The sequence below is a fragment of the Pecten maximus genome, chromosome 5 (genome assembly GCF_902652985.1).
Source record: "Pecten maximus chromosome 5, xPecMax1.1, whole genome shotgun sequence".
Classification (NCBI taxonomy): domain Eukaryota; kingdom Metazoa; phylum Mollusca; class Bivalvia; order Pectinida; family Pectinidae; genus Pecten; species Pecten maximus.
The window spans coordinates 47,006,603-47,029,771 of NC_047019.1; the positions used below are offsets into that span (position 1 = coordinate 47,006,603).

The 23,169-nt window shown below is 36.3% G+C and overlaps 1 protein-coding gene across 2 annotated transcripts in view; it reads right to left on the reverse strand.

Annotated features, from left to right (window-relative positions):
* LOC117328198 (glutamate [NMDA] receptor subunit 1-like) overlaps nucleotides 1–16,527 on the reverse strand; it is a 62,634-nt gene extending 46,107 nt beyond the window's left edge. For both annotated transcript variants that reach the window (XM_033885628.1, XM_033885629.1), the window contains exons 1-5: nucleotides 16,375–16,527; nucleotides 9,485–10,034; nucleotides 8,935–9,111; nucleotides 7,456–7,556; nucleotides 2,229–2,341 (exon numbers count right to left, since the gene is read on the reverse strand). In XM_033885628.1, coding sequence (XP_033741519.1) covers nucleotides 2,229–2,341; nucleotides 7,456–7,556; nucleotides 8,935–9,111; nucleotides 9,485–9,880 — 787 coding nt within the window. In that variant the 5' untranslated portion in view covers nucleotides 9,881–10,034; nucleotides 16,375–16,527. The remainder of the gene's footprint in view (nucleotides 1–2,228; nucleotides 2,342–7,455; nucleotides 7,557–8,934; nucleotides 9,112–9,484; nucleotides 10,035–16,374) is intronic.
* Nucleotides 16,528–23,169: the final 6,642 nt, after the last annotated feature.

Genomic DNA, 23,169 nt, shown 5'->3' on the forward strand with positions numbered 1-23,169 from the left:
CTATATGGCCTGTTAACATACCTAGGGAATGGTAGAGGCCTCCATGGCTTGTTAACATACCTACTGGAAGAGTAGAGGCCTCCATGGCCTGTTAACATACCTACTGGAATGGTAGAGGCCTCCATGACCTGTTAACATACCTACTGGAATGGTAGAGGCCTCCATGACCTGTTAACATACCTACTGGAAGAGTAGAGGCCTCCATGACCTGTTAACATACCTACTGGAATGGTTGAGGCCTCCATGGCCTGTTAACATACCTAGGGAATGGTAGAGGCCTCCATGGCCTGTTAACATACCTACTGGAATGGTAGAGGCCTCTATGGCCTGTTAACATACCTACTGGAATGGTAGAGGCCTCCATGGTCTGTTAACATACCTACTGGAATGGTAGAGGCCTCCATGGCCTGTTAACATACCTACTGGAATGGTAGAGGCCTCCATGGCCTGTTAACATACCTTCTGGAATGGTAGAGGCCTCCATGGTCTGTTAACATACCTACTGGAATGGTAGAGGCCTCCATGGCCTGTTAACATACCTACTGGAAGAGTAGAGGCCTCCATGGCCTGTTAACATACCTACTGGAATGGTAGAGGCCTCCATGGCTTGTTAACATACCTGGAATTGGTAGAGGCCTCTATGGCCTGTTAACATACCTACTGGAATGGTAGAGGCCTCCATGGCCTGTTAACATACCTTGGGAATGGTAGAGGCCTCCATGGCCTGTTATCATACCTACTGGAATGGAAGAGGCCTCCATGGCTTGATAACATACCTACTGGAATGGTAGAGGCCTCCATGGACTGTTAACATATCTACTGGAATGGTAGAGGCCTCTATTACCTGTTAACATACCTAGGGAATGATAGAGGACTCCATGGCCTGTCAACATACCTACTGGAATGGTAGAGGCCTCCATGGCTTGTTAACATACCTAGTGAATGGTAGAGGCCTCTATGGCCTGTTAACATACCTACTGGAATGGCCGAGGCCTCCATGGCCTGTTAACAGTTATACATACCTACTGGAATGGTAGAGGCCTCTATTACCTGTTAACATACCTAGGGAATGGTAGAGGCCTCTACGGCCTGTTAACATACCTACTGAAATGGTCGAGGCCTCCATGGCCTGTTAACAGTTATACATACCTACTGGAATGGTAGAGGCCTCTATTACCTGTTAACATACCTCGGGAATGGTAGAGGCCTCTATGGCCTGTTAACATACCTACTGGAATGGTAGAGGCCTCCATGGCCTGTTAACATACCTACTGGAATGGTAGAGGCCTCCATGGCCTGTTAACATACCTAGGGAATGGTAGAGGCATCTATGACCTGTTAACATACCTACTTGAATGGTAAAGGCCTCCATGGCCTGTTAACATACCTACTGGAATGGTAGAGGCCTCCATTACCTGTTAACATACCTCGGGAATGGTAGAGGCCTCCATTACCTGTTAACATACCTCGGGAATGGTAGAGGCCTCTATGGCCTGTTAACATACCTACTGGAATGGTAGAGGCCTCTATGGCCTGTTAACATACCTAGGGAATGGTAGAGGCCTCCATGGCCTGTTAACATACCTTGGGAATGGTAGAGGCCTCTATGGCCTGTTAACATACCTACTGGAATGGTAGAGGCCTCCATGGCCTGTTAACATACCTAGGGAATGGTCGAGGCCTCCATGGCCTGTTAACAGTTATACATACCTACTGGAATGGTAGAGGCTTCCATGGTCTGTTAACATATCTAGGGAATGGTAGAGGCATCTATGGCCTGTTAACATACCTACTGGAATGGTAGAGGCCTCCATGGCTTGTTAACATACCTACTGGAATGGTAGAGGCCTCCATGGCCTGTTAACATACCTTGGGAATGGTAGAGGCCTCCATGGCCTGTTATCATACCTACTGGAATGGAAGAGGCCTCCATGGCTTGATAACATACCTACTGGAATGGTAGAGGCCTCCATGGCCTGTTAACATACCTACTGGAAGAGTAGAGGCCTCCATGGACTGTTAACATACCTACTGGAAGAGTATAGGCCTCCATGGCCTGTTAACGTACCTACTGGAAGAGTAGAGGCCTCCATGGCCTGTTAACATACCTACTGGAATGGTTGAGGCCTCCATGGCTTGTTAACATACCTACTGGGAGAGTAGAGGCCTCCATGGCCTGTTAACATACCTACTGGAATGGTAGAGGCCTCCATGGCTTGTTAACATACCTACTGGAAGAGTAGAGGCCTCCATGGCCTGTTCACTCACTATCCATGCATACCCTGCTGTTGTCAGATTCAGATTCTTGGCGTCTCTAAACAAGTTCTCTGCATCCCTTTGCCTGTAATAAGCAGTGTTTACTATAATATTACTCATCAGACTAAGTAAGGTTATTTCCCCTACTAGCAACACTCTGACTTCCTGCTGTATCTATAATTCTGATAGATCTGCTGATCTCACAACATTCTCACAGTTCTAACTAATCTCACAACACTCTCACAGTTCTTACTGATCTCACAACATTCTCACAGTTCTTACTGATCTCACAACACTCTCACAGTTCTTACTGATCTCACAACACTCTCACAATTCTTACTGATCTCACAACACTCTCACAGTTCTTACTGATCTCACAACACTCTCACAGTTCTTACTGATCTCACAACACTCTCACAGTTCTTACTAATCTCACAACATTCTCACAGTTCTTACTGATCTCACAACATTCTCACATTTCTTACTGATCTCACAACATTCTCACAGTTCTTACTGATCTCACAACACTCTCACAGTTCTTACTATAATCTCACAACACTCACAGTTCTTACTGATCTCACAACATTCTCACATTTCTTACTGATCTCACAACATTCTCACAGTTCTTACTGATCTCACAACACTCACAGTTCTTACTGATCTCACAACATTCTCACATTTCTTACTAATCTCACAACACTCTCACAGTTCTTACTGATCTCACAACATTCTCACAGTTCTTACTGATCTCACAACATTCTCACAGTTCTGACTGATCTCACAACACTCCCACAGTTCTTACTTATCTCACAACACTCCCAAAATTCTTACTAATCTCACAACATTCTCACAGTTCTTACTGATCTCACAACACTCCCACAATTCTTACTAATCTCACAACATTCTCACAGTTCTTACTGATCTCACAACACTCTCACAGTTCTTACTATAATCTCACAACACTCACAGTTCTTACTGATCTCACAACATTCTCACATTTCTTACTGATCTCACAACATTCTCACAGTTCTTACTGATCTCACAACACTCTCACAGTTCTTACTGATCTCACAACACTCTCACAGTTCTTACTAATCTCACAACACTCTCACAGTTCTTACTGATCTCACAACACTCACAGTTCTTACTGATCTCACAACATTCTCACATTTCTTACTGATCTCACAACATTCTCACAGTTCTTACTGATCTCACAACACTCTCACAGTTCTTACTGATCTCACAACACTCCCACAATTCTTACTAATCTCACAACACTCACAGTTCTTACTAATCTCACAACACTCTCACAGTTCTTACTGATCTCACAACACACTCACAGTTCTTACTGATCTCACAACACTCTCACAGTTCTTACTGATCTCACAACACTCTCACAGTTCTTACTGATCTCACAACACTCTCACAGTTCTTACTTATCTCACAACGCTCTCACAGTTCTTACTGATCTCACAACACTCACAGTTCTTACTAATCTCACAACACTCTCACAGTTCTTACTGATCTCACAACACACTCACAGTTCTTACTGATCTCACAACACTCTCACAGTTCTTACTAATCTCACAACACTCTCACATTTCTTACTGATCTCACAACACTCCCACAATTCTTACTAATCTCACAACATTCTCACAGTTCTTACTGATCTCACAACACTCTCACAGTTCTTACTGATCTCACAACATTCTCACATTTCTTACTAATCTCACAACACTCTCACAGTTCTTACTGATCTCACAACATTCTCACAGTTCTTACTGATCTCACAACATTCTCACAGTTCTGACTGATCTCACAACACTCCCACAGTTCTTACTTATCTCACAACACTCCCAAAATTCTTACTAATCTCACAACATTCTCACAGTTCTTACTGATCTCACAACACTCCCACAATTCTTACTAATCTCACAACATTCTCACAGTTCTTACTGATCTCACAACACTCTCACAGTTCTTACTATAATCTCACAACACTCACAGTTCTTACTGATCTCACAACATTCTCACATTTCTTACTGATCTCACAACATTCTCACAGTTCTTACTGATCTCACAACACTCTCACAGTTCTTACTGATCTCACAACACTCACAGTTCTTACTAATCTCACAACACTCTCACAGTTCTTACTGATCTCACAACACTCACAGTTCTTACTGATCTCACAACATTCTCACATTTCTTACTGATCTCACAACATTCTCACAGTTCTTACTGATCTCACAACACTCTCACAGTTCTTACTGATCTCACAACACTCCCACAATTCTTACTAATCTCACAACACTCACAGTTCTTACTAATCTCACAACACTCTCACAGTTCTTACTGATCTCACAACACACTCACAGTTCTTACTGATCTCACAACACTCTCACAGTTCTTACTGATCTCACAACACTCTCACAGTTCTTACTGATCTCACAACACTCTCACAGTTCTTACTTATCTCACAACGCTCTCACAGTTCTTACTGATCTCACAACACTCACAGTTCTTACTAATCTCACAACACTCTCACAGTTCTTACTGATCTCACAACACACTCACAGTTCTTACTGATCTCACAACACTCTCACAGTTCTTACTAATCTCACAACACTCACATTTCTTACTGATCTCACAACACTCCCACAATTCTTACTAATCTCACAACATTCTCACAGTTCTTACTGATCTCACAACACTCTCACAGTTCTTACTGATCTCACAACACTCTCACAGTTCTTACTTATCTCACAACATTCTCACAGTTCTTACTGATCTCACAACACTCTCACAGTTCTTACTGATCTCACAACACTCACAGTTCTTACTGATCTCACAACATTCTCACAGTTCTTACTGATCTCACAACACTCTCACAGTTCTTACTGATCTCACAACACTCTCACAGTTCTTACTGATCTCACAACACTCTCACAGTTCTTACTGATCTCACAACACTCACAGTTCTTACTGATCTCACAACACTCACAGTTCTTACTGATCTCACAACACTCCCACAATTCTTACTAATCTCACAACATTCTCACAGATCTGACTGATCTCACAACACTCACAGTTCTTACTTATTTCACAACACTCTCACAGTTCTTTAATTACTTATCTCACAACACTCTCACAGTTCTTATTGATCTCACAACACTCTCACAATTCTTACTTATCTCACAACACTCTCACAGTTCTTACTTATCTCACAACACTCTCACAGTTCTTACTGATCTCACAACACTCTCACAGTTCTTACTGATCTCACAACACTCTCACAGTTCTTACTAATCTCACAACACTCTCACAGTTCTTACTGATCTCACAACACTCACAATTCTTACTGATCTCACAATTAACACTCACAATTCTTACTGATCTCACACCACTCACAGTTCTTACTGATCTCACAACACTCTCACAGTTCTTTAATTACTTATCTCACAACACTCTCACAGTTCTTACTTATCTCACAACACTCACAGTTCTTACTGATCTCACAATTAACACTCACAATTCTTACTTATCTCACAACACTCTCACAGTTCTTACTAATCTCACAACACTCTCACAGTTCTTACTAATCTCACAACACACTCACAGTTCTTACTGATCTCACAACACTCTCACAGTTCTTACTGATCTCACAACACTCACATTTCTTACTAATCTCACAACACTCACATTTCTTACTAATCTCACAACACTCACAATTCTTACTGATCTCACAACACTCACAGTTCTTACTGATCTCACAATTAACACTCACAATTCTTACTTATCTCACAACACTCTCACAGTTCTTACTGATCTCACAACACTCTCACAGTTTTTACTAATCTCACAACACTCTCACAGTTCTTACTAATCTCACAACACACTCACAGTTCTTACTGATCTCACAACACTCTCACAGTTCTTACTGATCTCACAACACTCTCACAATTCTTACTAATCTCACAACACTCTCACAGTTCTTATTGATCTCACAACATTCTCACAGTTCTTACTGATCTCACAACATTCTCACAGTTCTTACTGATCTCACAACACTCTCACAGTTCTTACTTATCTCACAACACTCCCACAATTCTTACTGATCTCACAACACTCACAGTTCTTACTGATCTCACAACACTCTCACAGTTCTTACTGATCTCACAACACTCACATTTCTTACTAATCTCACAACACTCACATTTCTTACTAATCTCACAACACTCACAATTCTTACTGATCTCACAACACTCACAGTTCTTACTGATCTCACAACACTCTCACAGTTCTTACTTATCTCACAACACTCTCACAGTTCTTACTGATCTCACAACACTCACAATTCTTACTGATCTCACAACACTCACACAGTTCTTACTGATCTCACAACACTCTCACAGTTCTTACTGATCTCACAACACTCTCACAGTTCTTACTGATCTCACAACACTCACACAGTTCTTACTGATCTCACAACACTCTCACAGTTCTTACTGATCTCACAACACTCTCACAGTTCTTACTGATCTCACAACATTCTCACAGTTCTTATTGATCTCACAACACTCTCACAGTTCTTACTGATCTCACAACACTCTCACAGTTCTTACTGATCTCACAACATTCTCACAGTTCTTACTTATCTCACAACACTCTCACAGTTCTTACTTATCTCACAACACTCTCACAGTTCTTCCTGATCTCACAATGCCCTCTCGATGCCCTCACAGATTATACTGTACTCACAATGTTAATATCCTCACAGATTATAATATACTTTCGATGCCCTCACAGATTATAATATACTCTCGATGCCCTCACAGATTATAATATACTCTCAATGCCCTCACAGATTATAATATACTCTTGATGCCCTCACAGATTATAATATACTCTTGATGCCCTCACAGATTATAAGATTATACTGTACTAACGATAGCGTCCTCACAGATTATACTGTTCTTACAATGTTAATGCCCTCACAGATTATAATATACTCTCAATGCCCTCACAGATTATAATATACTCTTGATGCCCTCACAGATTATACTGTACTAACGATAGCGTCCTCACAGATTATACTGTACTCACAATGTTAATATCCTCACAGATTATAATATACTCTCGATGTCCTCACAGATTATTATATACTCATAATGATGTCACAGATCGTAGTGTACTTACGATGCTGAGAGAAGTACGACTCTGGACTGCAGTGATGGTATTGGCTTTAAAGTTGAAGTAAATTTCTTCATCCCTGATGGATACTTGTAGACCTTTTCTATCTACAAACACAACACAAATCTGTTATCTTTCATTGTTAGTATTTCCTTAGTGGAATTACATGACTGTGATATTATTACATTTGGATGGTAAAGCCACGATATAAACATAGATTTGGGGTCTATGAGACCATGACTGACACCAAAATCATGACATCATTCCATGCGTATGAATATATTTTACTTAAGTGCAATACAGCCATTAGATGTCTGAGAGTCACGACCCTTTAATGTTTATAATAAATCTTGTCTTCAGTTATACTGCATCACAGGGACGCTCACTATCCATTGCTGTGAATACCTTTGAGTGATCAGTTAAAACGACAATACAAAGTCTACGATAGAGATGTGCTGATGTGTTCTGTCCATGTTAGTAACATTTGGTCTACCTCAATATCTCGGATCAATTGGACAGCGTTTCTGACATATTTTTTAAAACTCAAGCTGTTGTAGCAACTACCAACTGATGTCATGTCTCTCTGTGGTAGATGAATAAGTTCATGCCATGTTTCTTTGCTATTTCAAGCTACATTTTGGATTCCAAAATCAATGCAGTAGTATGCAAATGGTGTTTCTATGGTGTATAGGGAATTTATCTATATGCAAAATTTGTTCCAAGTCATGATTAAAAAATATATACTTCATCATGACATTCAATAAAACACTAAATAACAAGTAACATGATTTTATTGTTAAAATAATGATTTAAAATCTTGCATGTTTGTTATGTTTTTCTAATGTCCCTGCACTACTTTGTTTACTAATCTGTACACAACTAATTATGGCTGTTCTAGTCATTGAACCCAAATGTTGGAACTGTTGGTAACCAGAGGATTTTTAATATAACTATATCTTGAATTTGATTTACACATCTTTTAAAAAGAGACTTTTACCATGACAGTTTAATGCTGAAATATATAACATTATATTATTATTACATACATCATATGGTACATCAACCTGTAGCAATCGAGTCCCTACAACATTAAACAAGGTCATCCTTAACCAATCGAGTCCCTACAACATTAAACAAGGTCATCCTTAACCAATCGAGTCCCTACAACATTAAACAAGGTCATCCTTTACCAATCGAGTCCCTACAACATTAAACAAGGTCATCCTTTACCAATCGAGTCCCTACAACATTAAACAAGGTCATCCTTTACCAATCGAGTCCCTACAACATTAAACAAGGTCATCCTTTACCAATCGAGTCCCTACAACATTAAACAAGGTCATCCTTAACCAATCGAGTCCCTACAACATTAAACAAGGTCATCCTTTACCAATCGAGTCCCTACAACATTAAACAAGGTCATCCTTTACCAAACTAGAACCTAACATCAATTCATCTCAGAGCCTGTACATTATCAAGTCTTACCATGATGTCCTCCTTTTCAGCCAGCCACTTAAATCGGCTCAGGATCATACGACCCTCTTCGTCCATGCTGTGAATGAAAATGACTTGTTTCCAGCCAAAATGGGTCAACATCTGAAGCCAAGCATCTGCCTGGTGGAAATATGGTGGCACAGTCCTCAGGAATGTGGGGTGTACATTCTACACAAACAAAAATTCTGATCAATCGTTCTTCAAGAAACAATACACAATTCAGGGAACATCTTATAGGGGAATGACTTAGAAGATATAGCATCTTGTCTGATAATGGTTGATAATGGATCAGAATACACACAATACCCCTTGTTAACTGAGGATGAGGGATGATAAATAAGTACAGGAAATACAAGATCAGAGCATCTTAGCTACAGGGATACAGAAGTGGGTACAGTGATATAGAATTGAGTAGAGAGATACAGAAGTGGGTACAGTGATATAGAAGTGAGTACAGTGACAGGGATACAGAAGTGAGTACAGTGATATAGAATTGAGTAGAGAGATACAGAAGTGAGTACAGTGATATAGAAGTGAGTACCTTGTCTGAGAATGAGCTGTCTCTGGTAGAGATCCCGATAACAGGAATATTGTAGAAGCCACATGTATAGGACACAGAGATGGGTGCCTGGTCATTATCGTGAGGTGGGGGGTGGCTCACAATCACAATATGGACAGCCTTCTTCACCAGCTCATCACAAAGCTTGAGGGCACAACGAATCCTGTTCGGGTCCATAATGATGGAGGTGTATTCATAGCGAATGTTCACAGGAACTCCCGAGTTGTTGTTGAGGCTGCGTACTGCATCCTCAAATACCAGTTGGTTTTGTGATGAGCTGAGAAGAGCGCCAATCCTGACGATCCGATGGTTTGCAAAGGACTGGACCACCAAAAGGAAGAGGAGGATTGTCCTGTATGTACCCTGGTGGCTCTCCATGGTAACAACAGATAGACGTCTCTCAACTTAACAATGCTTAATTAGACGCCCCTCCTCTCAACAACAGCTAGACGTCCCTCCACTTCACAATGCTTGGACGTACGCGTCCCTCCACTTACAGTCTCAATTAATTCAGTAGTTCAATACAGTTTATCTGAAACACAGAAGTATTTACTTATCAATTAACAACCTTTGGTGTGCAATAGGAAGAAGCAATGAAAAATACTCTACTAGGCTTTAAACTAGTGATCTTTCACTCTCAATATAAATATATATATATCCTAGCTACCATCAGACTTAAGCAAAATTCCCCCAGTCTTGAGCTATTAAGGCAACCTTATACTTTTACATTACTCCCTCATTCACAAAGTCTTTACCCCAAAGACAACCATAACCCAGGTTTTTCAGTTTAAAGGAAGCCTCTCAATCTCCTATAGCTTACACTTGGAGAGGTTAATAGCACCAAATCTGTAATAGGCAAACATCCCACCATTATCGGCCAAAGGGCAATTCCTGCTAGTCTGAGCTAGTAAGGTGACCTTATATTCTATATATATACTTTTACAGGTGATTGACCTCCCACCTGTAACTACATTGATGATTGACCTCACACCTGTAGCTACATTTGATGATTGACCTCACCCCTGTAACTACATTTGGTGACTGACCTCACCCCTGTAACTACATTTGATGATTGACCTCACACCTGTATATGATTGACCTCACACATGTAACTACATTTGATGATTGACCTCACACCTGTATATGATTGACCTCACACCTGTAACTACATTTGGTGACTGACCTCACCCCTGTAACTACATTTGATGATTGACCTCACACCTGTATATGATTGACCTCACACATGTAACTACATTTGGTGATTGACCTCACACCTGTAACTACATTTGATGATTGACCTCACACCTGTAACTACATTTGGTGATTTACTTTAACTACCTTGTGATTTACCTGAAAATATTGAAACATTAAGACTTAAAGGCCCAATGGCCTTACATGTTATAATCATCTGACTTTTATGAAGTATGTGATTTCATGATTACTAAAAACAAAAAATGTGGTAAAAAAATAGCATACCATAGATAATACAAAAACCTCACATAAACTCAAAAACCTGGGTGGAACATGATTCCTTAGGGTAATACATTTTATTCCCTCCCCAGGGTGGAACGTGATGCTTTAGGGTAATAAATTGTATTCCCTCCCCTGGGTGGAATGTGATGCTTTAGGGTAATAAATTTTATTCCCTCCCAAGGGTGGAACATGATGCTTTAGGGTAATAAATTTTATTCCCTCCCCTTGGTAGAACGTGATGCCTTAGGGTAATAAATTTTATTCCCTCCCAAGGGTGGAACGTGATGCTTTAGGGTAATAAATTTTATTCCCTCCGCTGGTTGGAATGTGATGCCTTAGGGTAATAAATTTTATTCCCGTCCAAGGGTGGAACATGATGCCTTAGGGTAATAAATTTTATTCCCTCCTCCCAAGGGTGGAACGTGATGCCTTAGGGTAATAAATTTTATTCCCTCTCCAGGTTGGAACATGATGCCTTAGGGTAAGAAATGTTATTCCCTCCTCCCAAGGGTGGAACGTGATGCCTTAGGGTAATAAATTTTATTCCCTCCCCTTGGTAGAACGTGATGCTTTAGGGTAATAAATTTTATTCCCTCCCCTGGGTGGAACGTGATTCCTTAGGGTAATAAATTTCACAATATTTAAAAAGTACCTGATCATGATCATGAAGACCTCATTCTGAAGACCTCATTCTGAAGAGTACTGACATATTTGGGTCTGGAAATAAAGATTGTTGATATTCAGCCAATTTGTCAATTTTTTGGCCTCGCCCCTTAACCCTTAATAGTTCAGAGTCAAAAATGTTCTTATTCTCAAAACAACTGTGTTTTAAATTTTCATCCAAGTTTAGAGATCACTCATAGATGCTATGCCTGAGGGATTGAAATACAGGAGAAAAGCAAGTAGTATTTAAATATTTAATGGCAGGAAATAAGAAGAAATTTTTCCTGTTTTTTAAATGCATTCCTTAATGTTTTACCAATGATTATCCTTTGTCATTTTAAGGAATTTCATTTACTTTAAAAAGGCTGTGGTTGCGTTAAAGTTGTGATGAACAGTGAAGAATTACATTTTTAAACCGCACTTGAATTGGCATACTGTAAATAAGTTTAAATTCAGAGATCGATTAATCCGTAATATTCGTCATGTTTCTTGAAAAACCACATTGCGATTCCCTATATATAAGATTCCTGTGAATTATCTCTCAGCTTATTTTGGTTCCTATGTTTTTAAATTGTACTCAATTTACTGGGTTTTTTTTTCTCTCAGTGTAATAGCCAATCTGTTTCCTGATTAGACATCTGATAACTTTCGTTAGTAGAAACTCTTCTGCGAAATTTGATTTGTTACCGAAGAATTGGCCATCTGTTCCGGTGTCATAATGAATCGCAAATTCAAGTTATATACTTTGTGCAAGCATTTCACTATCGACTGATTTAAAACATGCAATATCTGTATTACTATTGGAATCTCTGTTGTGCTATCAGAATCTCTGTTGCGGAAACAAGCTTACGTTATGTTTCCTCTCATAATCACTTCAACCAACTCAACCAGCATAGCTATTTTTGTGTGGCCTATTTCTCGGAAATGACAAACCAGTCAAAAGTATTCTACTTTCATATTAAATATCAAATGTAAAAACAATCGGAAATTTCACTTGGATTTCCAATTGGATAATCTGAGACTAAAAACAGTATTCGATGGTCGAGGGCCATTTTTATCAACCCAAGAGCTTGAGGTGACTTTCCAATGTCGCATTAACTAGAGTGTATACAAGTTACCTCCCCTCGCACAAACCAGGAAGCAAGTGTAATAATTTGCACAGAGAATAGTTAGGAATACTCAGGGATAAAACAGGTTATTGTGTACGATTTAAACTGTTTTCCTAAAATTTATTTAACTTAAACAAATGTCTTCAAGCATATAAAAGTGTGAATCACATTAATTAATCACAAACAAATACTTTGGGTAAGGACACAAGATTGTCTAGTGTGTTGTTAGCATTTTTTTGGGAAGAATCATTTCTGGTTCCATCCTGAACTCATCGGAATTATCACTGAAATAAGTAACATTTTGATTTCCTCAAGAGTTCTGAATGAATTTGTTCTAGCGAAATTTGGCGATGACCATTTAAGGTATACTACATACACTGGTATTATAATACAACACATCAATGTTATCATACAACACATCAATGTTATAATACAACACACTCATGTTATAATACAACACACTCATGTTATAACACAACACATCAATGTTATAATAATACAACACATCAATGTTATAATACAACACATCCATGTTATAATACAACACATCCATGTTATAATACAACACACTCATGTTATAACACAACACATCAATGTTATAATACAACACATCAATGCTATAATAATACAACACATCAATGCTATAATAATACAACACATCAATGTTATAATACAACACATCAATGCCATAATAACACAACACATCCATGTTATAATACAACACATCAATGTTATAATAATACAACACATCCATGTTATCATACAACACATCAATGTTATAATACAACACACTGATGTTATAACACAACACATCCATGTTATAATACAACACATCAATGTTATAACACAACACATCCATGTTATAACACAACACATCCATGTTATAACACAACACATCAATGTTATAATACAACACGTCAATGTTATAATACAACACGTCAATGTTATAATACAACACACTGATGTTATAACACAACACATCAATGTTATAATACAACACATAAATGTTATAATACAACACATCCATGTTATAATACAACACATCCATGTTATAACACAACACATCCATGTTATAATACAACACATCAATGTTATAATAATACAACACATCCATGTTATCATACAACACATCAATGTTATAATACAACACATCGATGTTATAATACAACACATCAATGTTATAATACAACACATCAATGTTATAATACAACACATCCATGTTATAATACAACACATCAATGTTATAATAATACAACACATCCATGTTATCATACAACACATCAATGTTATAATACAACACATCGATGTTATAATACAACACATCAATGTTATAATACAACACATCAATGTTATAATACAACACATCGATGTTATAATACAACACATCAATGTTATAATACAACACATCAATGTTATAATACAACACATCAATGTTATAATACAACACATCAATGTTATAATACAACACATCGATGTTATAATACAACACATCCATGTTATAATACAACACATCAATGTTATAATACAACACATCAATGTTATAATACAACACGTCAATGTTATAATACAACACGTCGATGCTATAATACAACACATCGATGGTATAATACAACACATCAATGTTATAATACAACACATCAATGTTATAATACAACACATCGATGTTATAATAATACAACACATCAATGTTATAATACAACACATAAATGTTATAATACAACACATCCATGTTATAATACAACACATCCATGTTATAATACAACACATAAATGTTATAATAATACAACACATTGATGTTATAATACAACACATCAATGTTATAATACAACACATCGATGCTATAATACAACACATTCATGTTATAATACAACACACTGATGTTATAACACAACACATCAATGTTATAATACAACACATCAATGTTATAATACAACACATCGATGTTATAATACAACACATCAATGTTATAATAATACAACACATCAATGTTATAATAATACAACACATCAATGTTATAATACAACACATAAATGTTATAATAATACAACACATCCATGTTATCATACAACACATCCATGTTATAACACAACACATCAATGTTATAATACAACACATCAATGTTATAATACAACACACTGATGTTATAATACAACACATCCATGTTATAATACAACACATCCATGTTATAATACAACACATCAATGTTATAATACAACACATCCATGTTATAATACAACACATCCATGTTATAATACAACACATCCATGGTATAATACAACACATCCATGTTATAATACAACACATCAATGTTATAATACAACACATCAATGTTATAATACAACACATCCATGTTATAATACAACACATCCATGTTATAATACAACACATCCATGTTATAACACAACCCGTCAATGTTATAATACAACACATCAATGTTATAATACAACACATAAATGTTATAATAATACAACACATCAATGTTATAATACAACACATCCATGTTATAATAATACAACACATCAATGTTATAATACAACACATCCATGTTATAATACAACACATCCATGGTATAATACAACACATCCATGTTATAATACAACACATCAATTTTATAATACAACACGTCAATGTTATAATACAACACATCCATGTTATAACACAACCCGTCAATGTTATAATACAACACATCAATGTTATAATACAACACATCCATGCTATAATACAACACATATATGTTACACAACACATCCATGTTATCATACAACACATCCATGTTATAACACAACACATCCATGTTATAATACAACACGTCAATGTTATAATACAACACGTCAATGTTATAATACAACACATCAACGTTATAATACAACACATCCATGTAATAATACAACACATCCATGTTATAATACAACACATCGATGCTATAATACAACACATCCATGTAATAATACAACACGTCCATGTTATAATACAACACGTCCATGTTATAATACAACACATCCATGTTATAATACAACAAACCAATGTTATAATACAACACATCAATGTTATAATACAACACATCCATGTTATAATACAACACGTCAATGTTATAATACAACACATCCATGTTATAATACAACACATCCATGTTATAATACAACACATCATGTTATAATACAACACATCCATGTTATAATACAACACATCCATGTTATCATACAACACATCCATGTTATAATACAACACATCGATGTTATAATACAACACATAGATGTTATAATACAACAAATGCTATAATACACATACCAAGTTATCATCAATGATGTTCTAGCTATCCTCTACAAGTAAACATCTACCGACCCAGCCCACTCTCCACTAATTGGTTGTAGTAATTGGTATTTCCGGCCTCAGTACTACAGCCTATATTTAGGATGGACCTTACAAATTAATTCAACTCACGTTTGAATTACACGTTAAATATCGAGTGTTACTATAAAGCGAAAGAGCAACTTGACGGTAACTAAACCCCTCAAACCACTGTACCGTAACGTTATCTCCTCCCGACAGACGTCTGTACCATAATGGCGGAGGGTACTCAACAGGAGACTGCCGCTACCACAATCTGTATAAAACCTGGCTACCTACCGATGTTGGTACCGAGGGCTCCCTAACGCCAGGGGTTATCACAATCCCTCACGACACCCCGGGATTACTCCAGATATCGCCACATTACTTTATCTACAATCGATGTGAAGTACACACGATGTTTTGTAAAATAAACCACCAATGTCACGTGACAATTATTATTGTTGCGGCTGCTGGAAATGGGAGTTAACTCTGTATGATTTATGGAAAATCAATGGTGGACGTCTTGACACGAGCTCTGCCAACATGGTAACTGTTAAAATGCATAAAAATATCACCAGACGCTGTTGATGCGAATTTTGCTGTAATCGCAGACGAAATTTCTCAAAGACCTACGTGAAATTGGACCATTTTACGTCTAGTATATTCTATACAGAGACCAGGGTAGACCTTATTTCACATAGACTGTAATATATTGTCATGTCTTCGCATCACCTTTCACGACTCCTGATAAATTAATACAACTACTAATACTTCGTGCAAATACCACATTAATACATGCGTACAATTAATTACATCTCTAACTACATCAGATACACGGGTTGTTATCAAACAGTACTGGTGGGGTGTACCTAATGAGTGACCAGGGAGTAATGAGTGTCCAGGGAGATACTTTTCACGCCCAGGAATTCGTTAATGAAGATTTTTTGAATTTTTTCTTCTGTAACGTACATATTGTCCCATTATCTACCACCATGCAAAATCTCACTTCGATCGGACCATTGCATATTATTAAAATGCACCGATGAAGTTGCAGTGCAGCGTGCACTCGGGTGTCCCGGGCGTATTTTTCACGCCCAGGAAGTCGTTGATTTATATTTTTTTATTATTTTTTCTGTAACATACAGCTTATACCTTTATCTAACATCGTGCAAAATTTCACTTCGATCAGAAGAGTGCATAATACTAAATTTTACCATTAAATCTTACGAAGTTGCCCTGTATTTCGGCTGCGGTCGGCATGCGAGTGTCCAGGGTGTACTTTTCACGCCCAGGAAGTCCTGGATATATATTTTTTGATTTTTTTTTCTGTAACATACAGATTAAACCTTTATCTAACATCGTGCAAAATGTCATTGCGATCAGACGAGTCCATAATACTAAATTTTACCATTATATCTTGCGAAATTACGATGAAGTCGCAATGTTTTCCCGGCTGCGGTCAGCACATGAGTGTCCAGGGAGGTTTTTACACGCCCAGGAAGTCGTTGATTTATATTTTTTTATTATTATTTCTGTAACATACAGATTATACCTTTATCTAACACCATGCAAAATGTCATTGCGATCGGACGAGTGTATAATACTAAATTTTACCGTTAAATCTTACGAAGTAGTGTACTCCAAAGATTGGAAGGGAAGTAACTCTATTGTTAAAATAAGAATGTTACCAGACTGCGATGAGGACGCGGTTCTACAAAGAGTCCATTATTTATTTATTTTAAAATGAGTATAACTAATATATTGGCTATATGTAACACATTTACTTTATTTTTTTGACTCTCCATAATTTTATTTTATTTCTTAACTCTAAGATATTGTTTATGATAAAGTTTTTCAAGTATAAAATCAGAATATACTATTTGGAATAATTTCCTCACTTTGCATTAAAACATTATTTATTTGATTATAGATGAAGATGTAATTTATTATAAAACTTATGTTATGTGTATTTTTTACTGAATAATGTCACAATGTTTGATGATGATTTAATATCTTAACCAATTTCTGCATTGTACTTTGCATAATAGTTATTGTTGTAACTCATAATTGATTCATCTATATTCATGTATTATTTTTTATGATATTTATTTATTAAATGTTTGATAATAACTTAATATCTTAACCAATTCATGCATTTTAATTTGCATAGTAATTATTGTAAGTCATGATCTATTCATCTTTATTAATGTATTATTTTTTATGATATTTATTTATTGAATGCCTTTATATGAGTTATATATACTAACTGTTTTAGACTTTTAGTTAATTTTTGTTGTTGTTAGTTACTTAGTTATTGATAAATTGTTCAATTGGATATTTATATAATTACATTTTTTAATAAACTGCTGTAAAACTATTCTGATGTGAAAAATTCTGACAGGATTGCCTGATAATAATGCTATGTACAGTGTGATTTTTGTTTTTAATATGCAGCATTATTTCTTTTAACAGTATAATTACAAATCTTATAAGAGCTTACAATCAATTTATTTTGTATATATTTTTTCTATTGCAATATTCCCTTTAGAGTGTTTAAACTTTGTATGAAACCTTTTGAAAAAAACAAATTTTACTTTTAGAGTATCCTAAACTTTCATTTTTTTGGCAGTTGTCTTGGCATTTCTTACCCTTTTTCCTGTCCTGTCTCTTCTTTAAAAGGTTAAATATTGTGCTAGCTAAAACCAGCTGTACTTCCTCCTTTGTCATTAAGAAATAAAATTTAGAATCATAACAGTAATTTAGAAATTCAGCATTCACTGTTTTGTCATGATTATAAAGTTTTTGATGTTCTTGGTTATAAAAGATATATTTGCCTAAAAAATGGGATTCTGTTTCAACGTGGTAAGAATTAAAGTATTCTGTTTCAACGTGGTAAGAATTAAAGTATACAAGTAAATTAAAACAAATACATGTACACATATGTAGATGTTTCTTTTGTGTAAGTATATTATTTATTGTTTTTCTCATTTCAAACATTGATTGTTAACACAGCAAGGAAGTATAAGTACAAGTAGTATAACATAGAAAATGATACAGTAATGTATTAAATAAAGGTATTAGACAACAGACTTTTAAGAGAAATTAAAGGAAGAAAAAAAATCATATCTAACATATGATTCTTTTGAAATGCGTGTATATTATAATCATATAAATTAGAGAGTTTGAAATCTGAAATGAAATACAATTAAAACAGTCAACTGGCATTGGAAACTGTCCTATATCCAACAGTTCTTCAAAATCTATTTCAGAGTTTGAAACTCGAAATGAAATACTGATAAAAACTTGTTGATATAATGATATAATGATAAAAAGAACGTGCATATGGGATAAGAATGTGAAATGGCATCGAAAACTGTATGAAATAAATGTTTTACATAGTGTACAGAGGAGTCCGCGTGTAAAAAATATTATAATCTGTCAAAATGTATTGCAGTATTTCAAAGTTAGAGTCTGCAACCAAATTGTGAATCATGATACGAGATTCGTATCAAATAATAGAAAAAACGGTCGATGGATTTTAACTGAAATAAAAAGTGATAATTCGTGCCATTTCGGGAAGATAAATGTGTACAAGTTTGTACATGCAGGGACATACTATACTCCTACATTTGTTTAACCAAGGACAGATCAATTAAAAATCTTAAGTCCCTTATATCCAAAATAAAAAGGCCACTGATTTTATTTTTTATCCGACCATATTGGGCTGATACCTAGTGTGATTAGAACCATCTTCTTGGGATCTAGATAAACCCTACCCTACCACATTGTTCCGACAATAAACGATCAGTACCTCTAAAAACGGCCCTTTTCAAAGCCGATCCCTTCACGAAATGTGTTAAAAAAATCTCGAAAATGCACAACTTAAATCGATAGAACTTGCACTTCAAAAAGCCAATTGGTGGTATTACGTAGTCATCAATAAGAGTAATTGATGATTATTCACTCGGGCAACAAACGGTCATTTTTGTACACGTGTTGTTGCAGCAGTACAAGATGCAGAAAATTACATTTGGTAATAAAATGACTTTATTTTTTCATGTTTCTGGTAGCAACAAAATATTCTTTTTATATTAGAATAGAAATAAGCAAACTGATGGTGAGGGAGTTACGTGACTCCGCCTACTGATGGCTTTCGTCACCTGTCACTCGTCTTCCATTGAACACAAGTGAGGCGGAGACGCGGGTTAGTTGACAGCTAGACAGGCGCCAAAGTTATATAAACTAATCCAATTAGACTACACCGCAGGTGGGCGGAGTCACCGATAGATGATCTTTTTCACTTGACTCGGTCAATTATTGTTTTATAAAATATTAATGCATTTATTGATCACTTCGAAATTGCAAGAATGTATTCATGGTTTTGATGAAATAATACGTTTTATAAGTATTTTATTTCAGGTTTCAGATTTGGAATTCCACAATTGACATATTAGAGACGTGTACATAATTTGGTTTGATTTATTTTGTTTAACGTCCTATTAACAGCTAAGGTCATTTAAGGACAGCCTCCCGTGCGTGCGACATGCATGCGTGGGGTGAGTGCGTATGTGTGTTTTGGGAGGCTGCGGTGTGTTCGTGTTAAGTCTCCTTGTGATAGGCTGGAACTTTTGCCGATTTATAGAAGAAACGCAGGCTGGAACTTTTGCCGATTTGTAGAAGAAACGCAGAGAATGTCTTTATTCTTCTCTACCAAAAATAGTATAGATATAAATGTTTTTTGTGACATCATGCCAGAAAGATTAGCAGAAATCCGTAATATTTTAGATTCCCATCATCTGAGACAACCTAACTTTCGATTAGAAAATATGCGTATTTCCTTCTTTCCGTCGTCCATCAAACTGGAACGATCCAGATATTAAAGGATTCGTCTACTTAGAAGTTCATTAAAAGAAATATACCTAGGAAGTGTCCAGTAATAAAGGCATCTTGTTGTGTGGCTCCCGCATGTTAAAAATACTGCAAAGCCGTTTGAAGAACCGTGCTAGCTCTCTTAACTATGACCTTTTCAGAGCAAATTTTAAAATTAATTCTCCTGATTATATGTGTGGTAATCCTTGAACGACCCTTAAAGGTCCTTGGTTGTTTTTCTATTTACAATTTACATTGTTATAACCTTTCCGCAAAAATCAAACCTCCGACTTTCTCCTATTGGGCGAACCAGAATACGGCATGTTAAATAAGTCCATAGCCGATTTTAATACATTTATCAGGTATGGCAACGGAGTTATAACGTTACAATTAATTCTGTCATAATGTGTTATATTCTATTTGATTTGCAGGAGATTAATAAATAATTGCTATATTTATTTTTAAGTCGTTAATTGTACTAGAATACTAAAACAATATATTTTTGCCTCTGATTGTACGTTATCTAGCTAGTGTCTAGCTAGATTAGCCGAACACGCGGGTTTGTCACTCATTAAAACTATTTATATTGTAAAAAATAATGTTAGTATTTAACTTGGAATGTATGATTTTCGTATTTATTTTAGAACTCAAAGTTTACGATGTTATTAAACGTTCTAATTACGGAACTGAAACTGAAAGAATAATCGTAACTGATGAAATAGTAAGTTTTTAGTTGTATTTTATTCCGGGTTGCAATATGTTATATTGATCAATTAACAGGGACATGTCAAGTTGTTATGTAAACCAATACAATTACCGGTCACACCGCAGGTGGGCGGCGCTACGGGCTACTTTGTCAGATCACAGGTAGATATAAAATGGCCTGGACAATGAAGTGATCATCGAAGGCTGGATTCAGTAACAAAATACAATAATATACACTCGTCCGATCGAAGTGAAATTTTGCATGGTGTTAGATAAATATATAATCTGTATGTTACAGAAAAAATAATAAAGAAATATAAATTAACGGCTTCCTGGGCGTGTAAAAACCTCCCGGGACACTCATGTGCCAACCGCAGCCGTAATACAGGGCAACTTCCATGTAACTTCGTAAGATTTAATGGTAAAAATTAGTATTATGCACTCGTCTGATCGAAGTGAAATTTTGCATGATGTTAGATAAAGGTATAATATGTATGTAACAGAAAAAATAATCAAAAAATATAAATTAACGGCTTCCTGGGCGTGTAAAAACTTCCCTGGACACTCATGTGCCAACCGCAGCCGTAATACAGGACAACTTCATCGTAACTTCGTAAGATTTAATGGTAAAATTTAGTATTATGTACTCGTCTGATCGAAATGAAATTTTGCATGATATTAGATAAAGGTATAATCTGTATGTTACAGAAAAAATAACCAAAAAATATTCATTAACGGCTTCCTGGGCGTGTAAAATACGCCCTGGACACTCAAATGCACGCTATAATGCACATTTAGTGGTGCATTTTCGTATTATAAAATCATTTGATCGAAGTGAAATTTTGCATGGTGTTAGATAATGATGTCATTAATATGTTACAGAAAAAATTATCAAAAAATCTTCATTAACGAATTCCTGGGCGTGCAAAATGTCCCTCGACACCCGAGTGCACGCTGCACTGCAACTTCAGAGGTGCATTTCCGTATTATTAAATCATTTGATCGAAGTGAAATTTTGCACGGTGTTAGATAATGGTCTCATAAGTATGTTACAGAAAAAATAATCAAAAAATCTCCAATAACGAATTCCTGGGCGTGCAAAATGTCCCTGGACACTCCCTGGTCACTCATTAGGTACACCGGTACTGGTGTATCAATATCTTCAAACAGTACTGGTGTATCGATACCTTCAAACAGTACTGGTGTATCAATACCTTCAACCAGGGACCGTATACCTATTACATACAATCTGACTGGTGTATCGATACCTTCAACCAGGGACCGTATACCTATTACATACAATCTGATTGGTGTATCAATACCTTCAACCAGGGACCGTATACCTATTACATACAATCTGATTGGTGTATCAATACCTTCAACCAGGGACCGTATACCTATTTCATACAATCTGACTGGTGTATCGATACCTTCAACCAGGGACCGTATACCTATTACATACAATCTGATTGGTGTATCGATACCTTCAACCAGGGACCGTATATTACATACAATCTG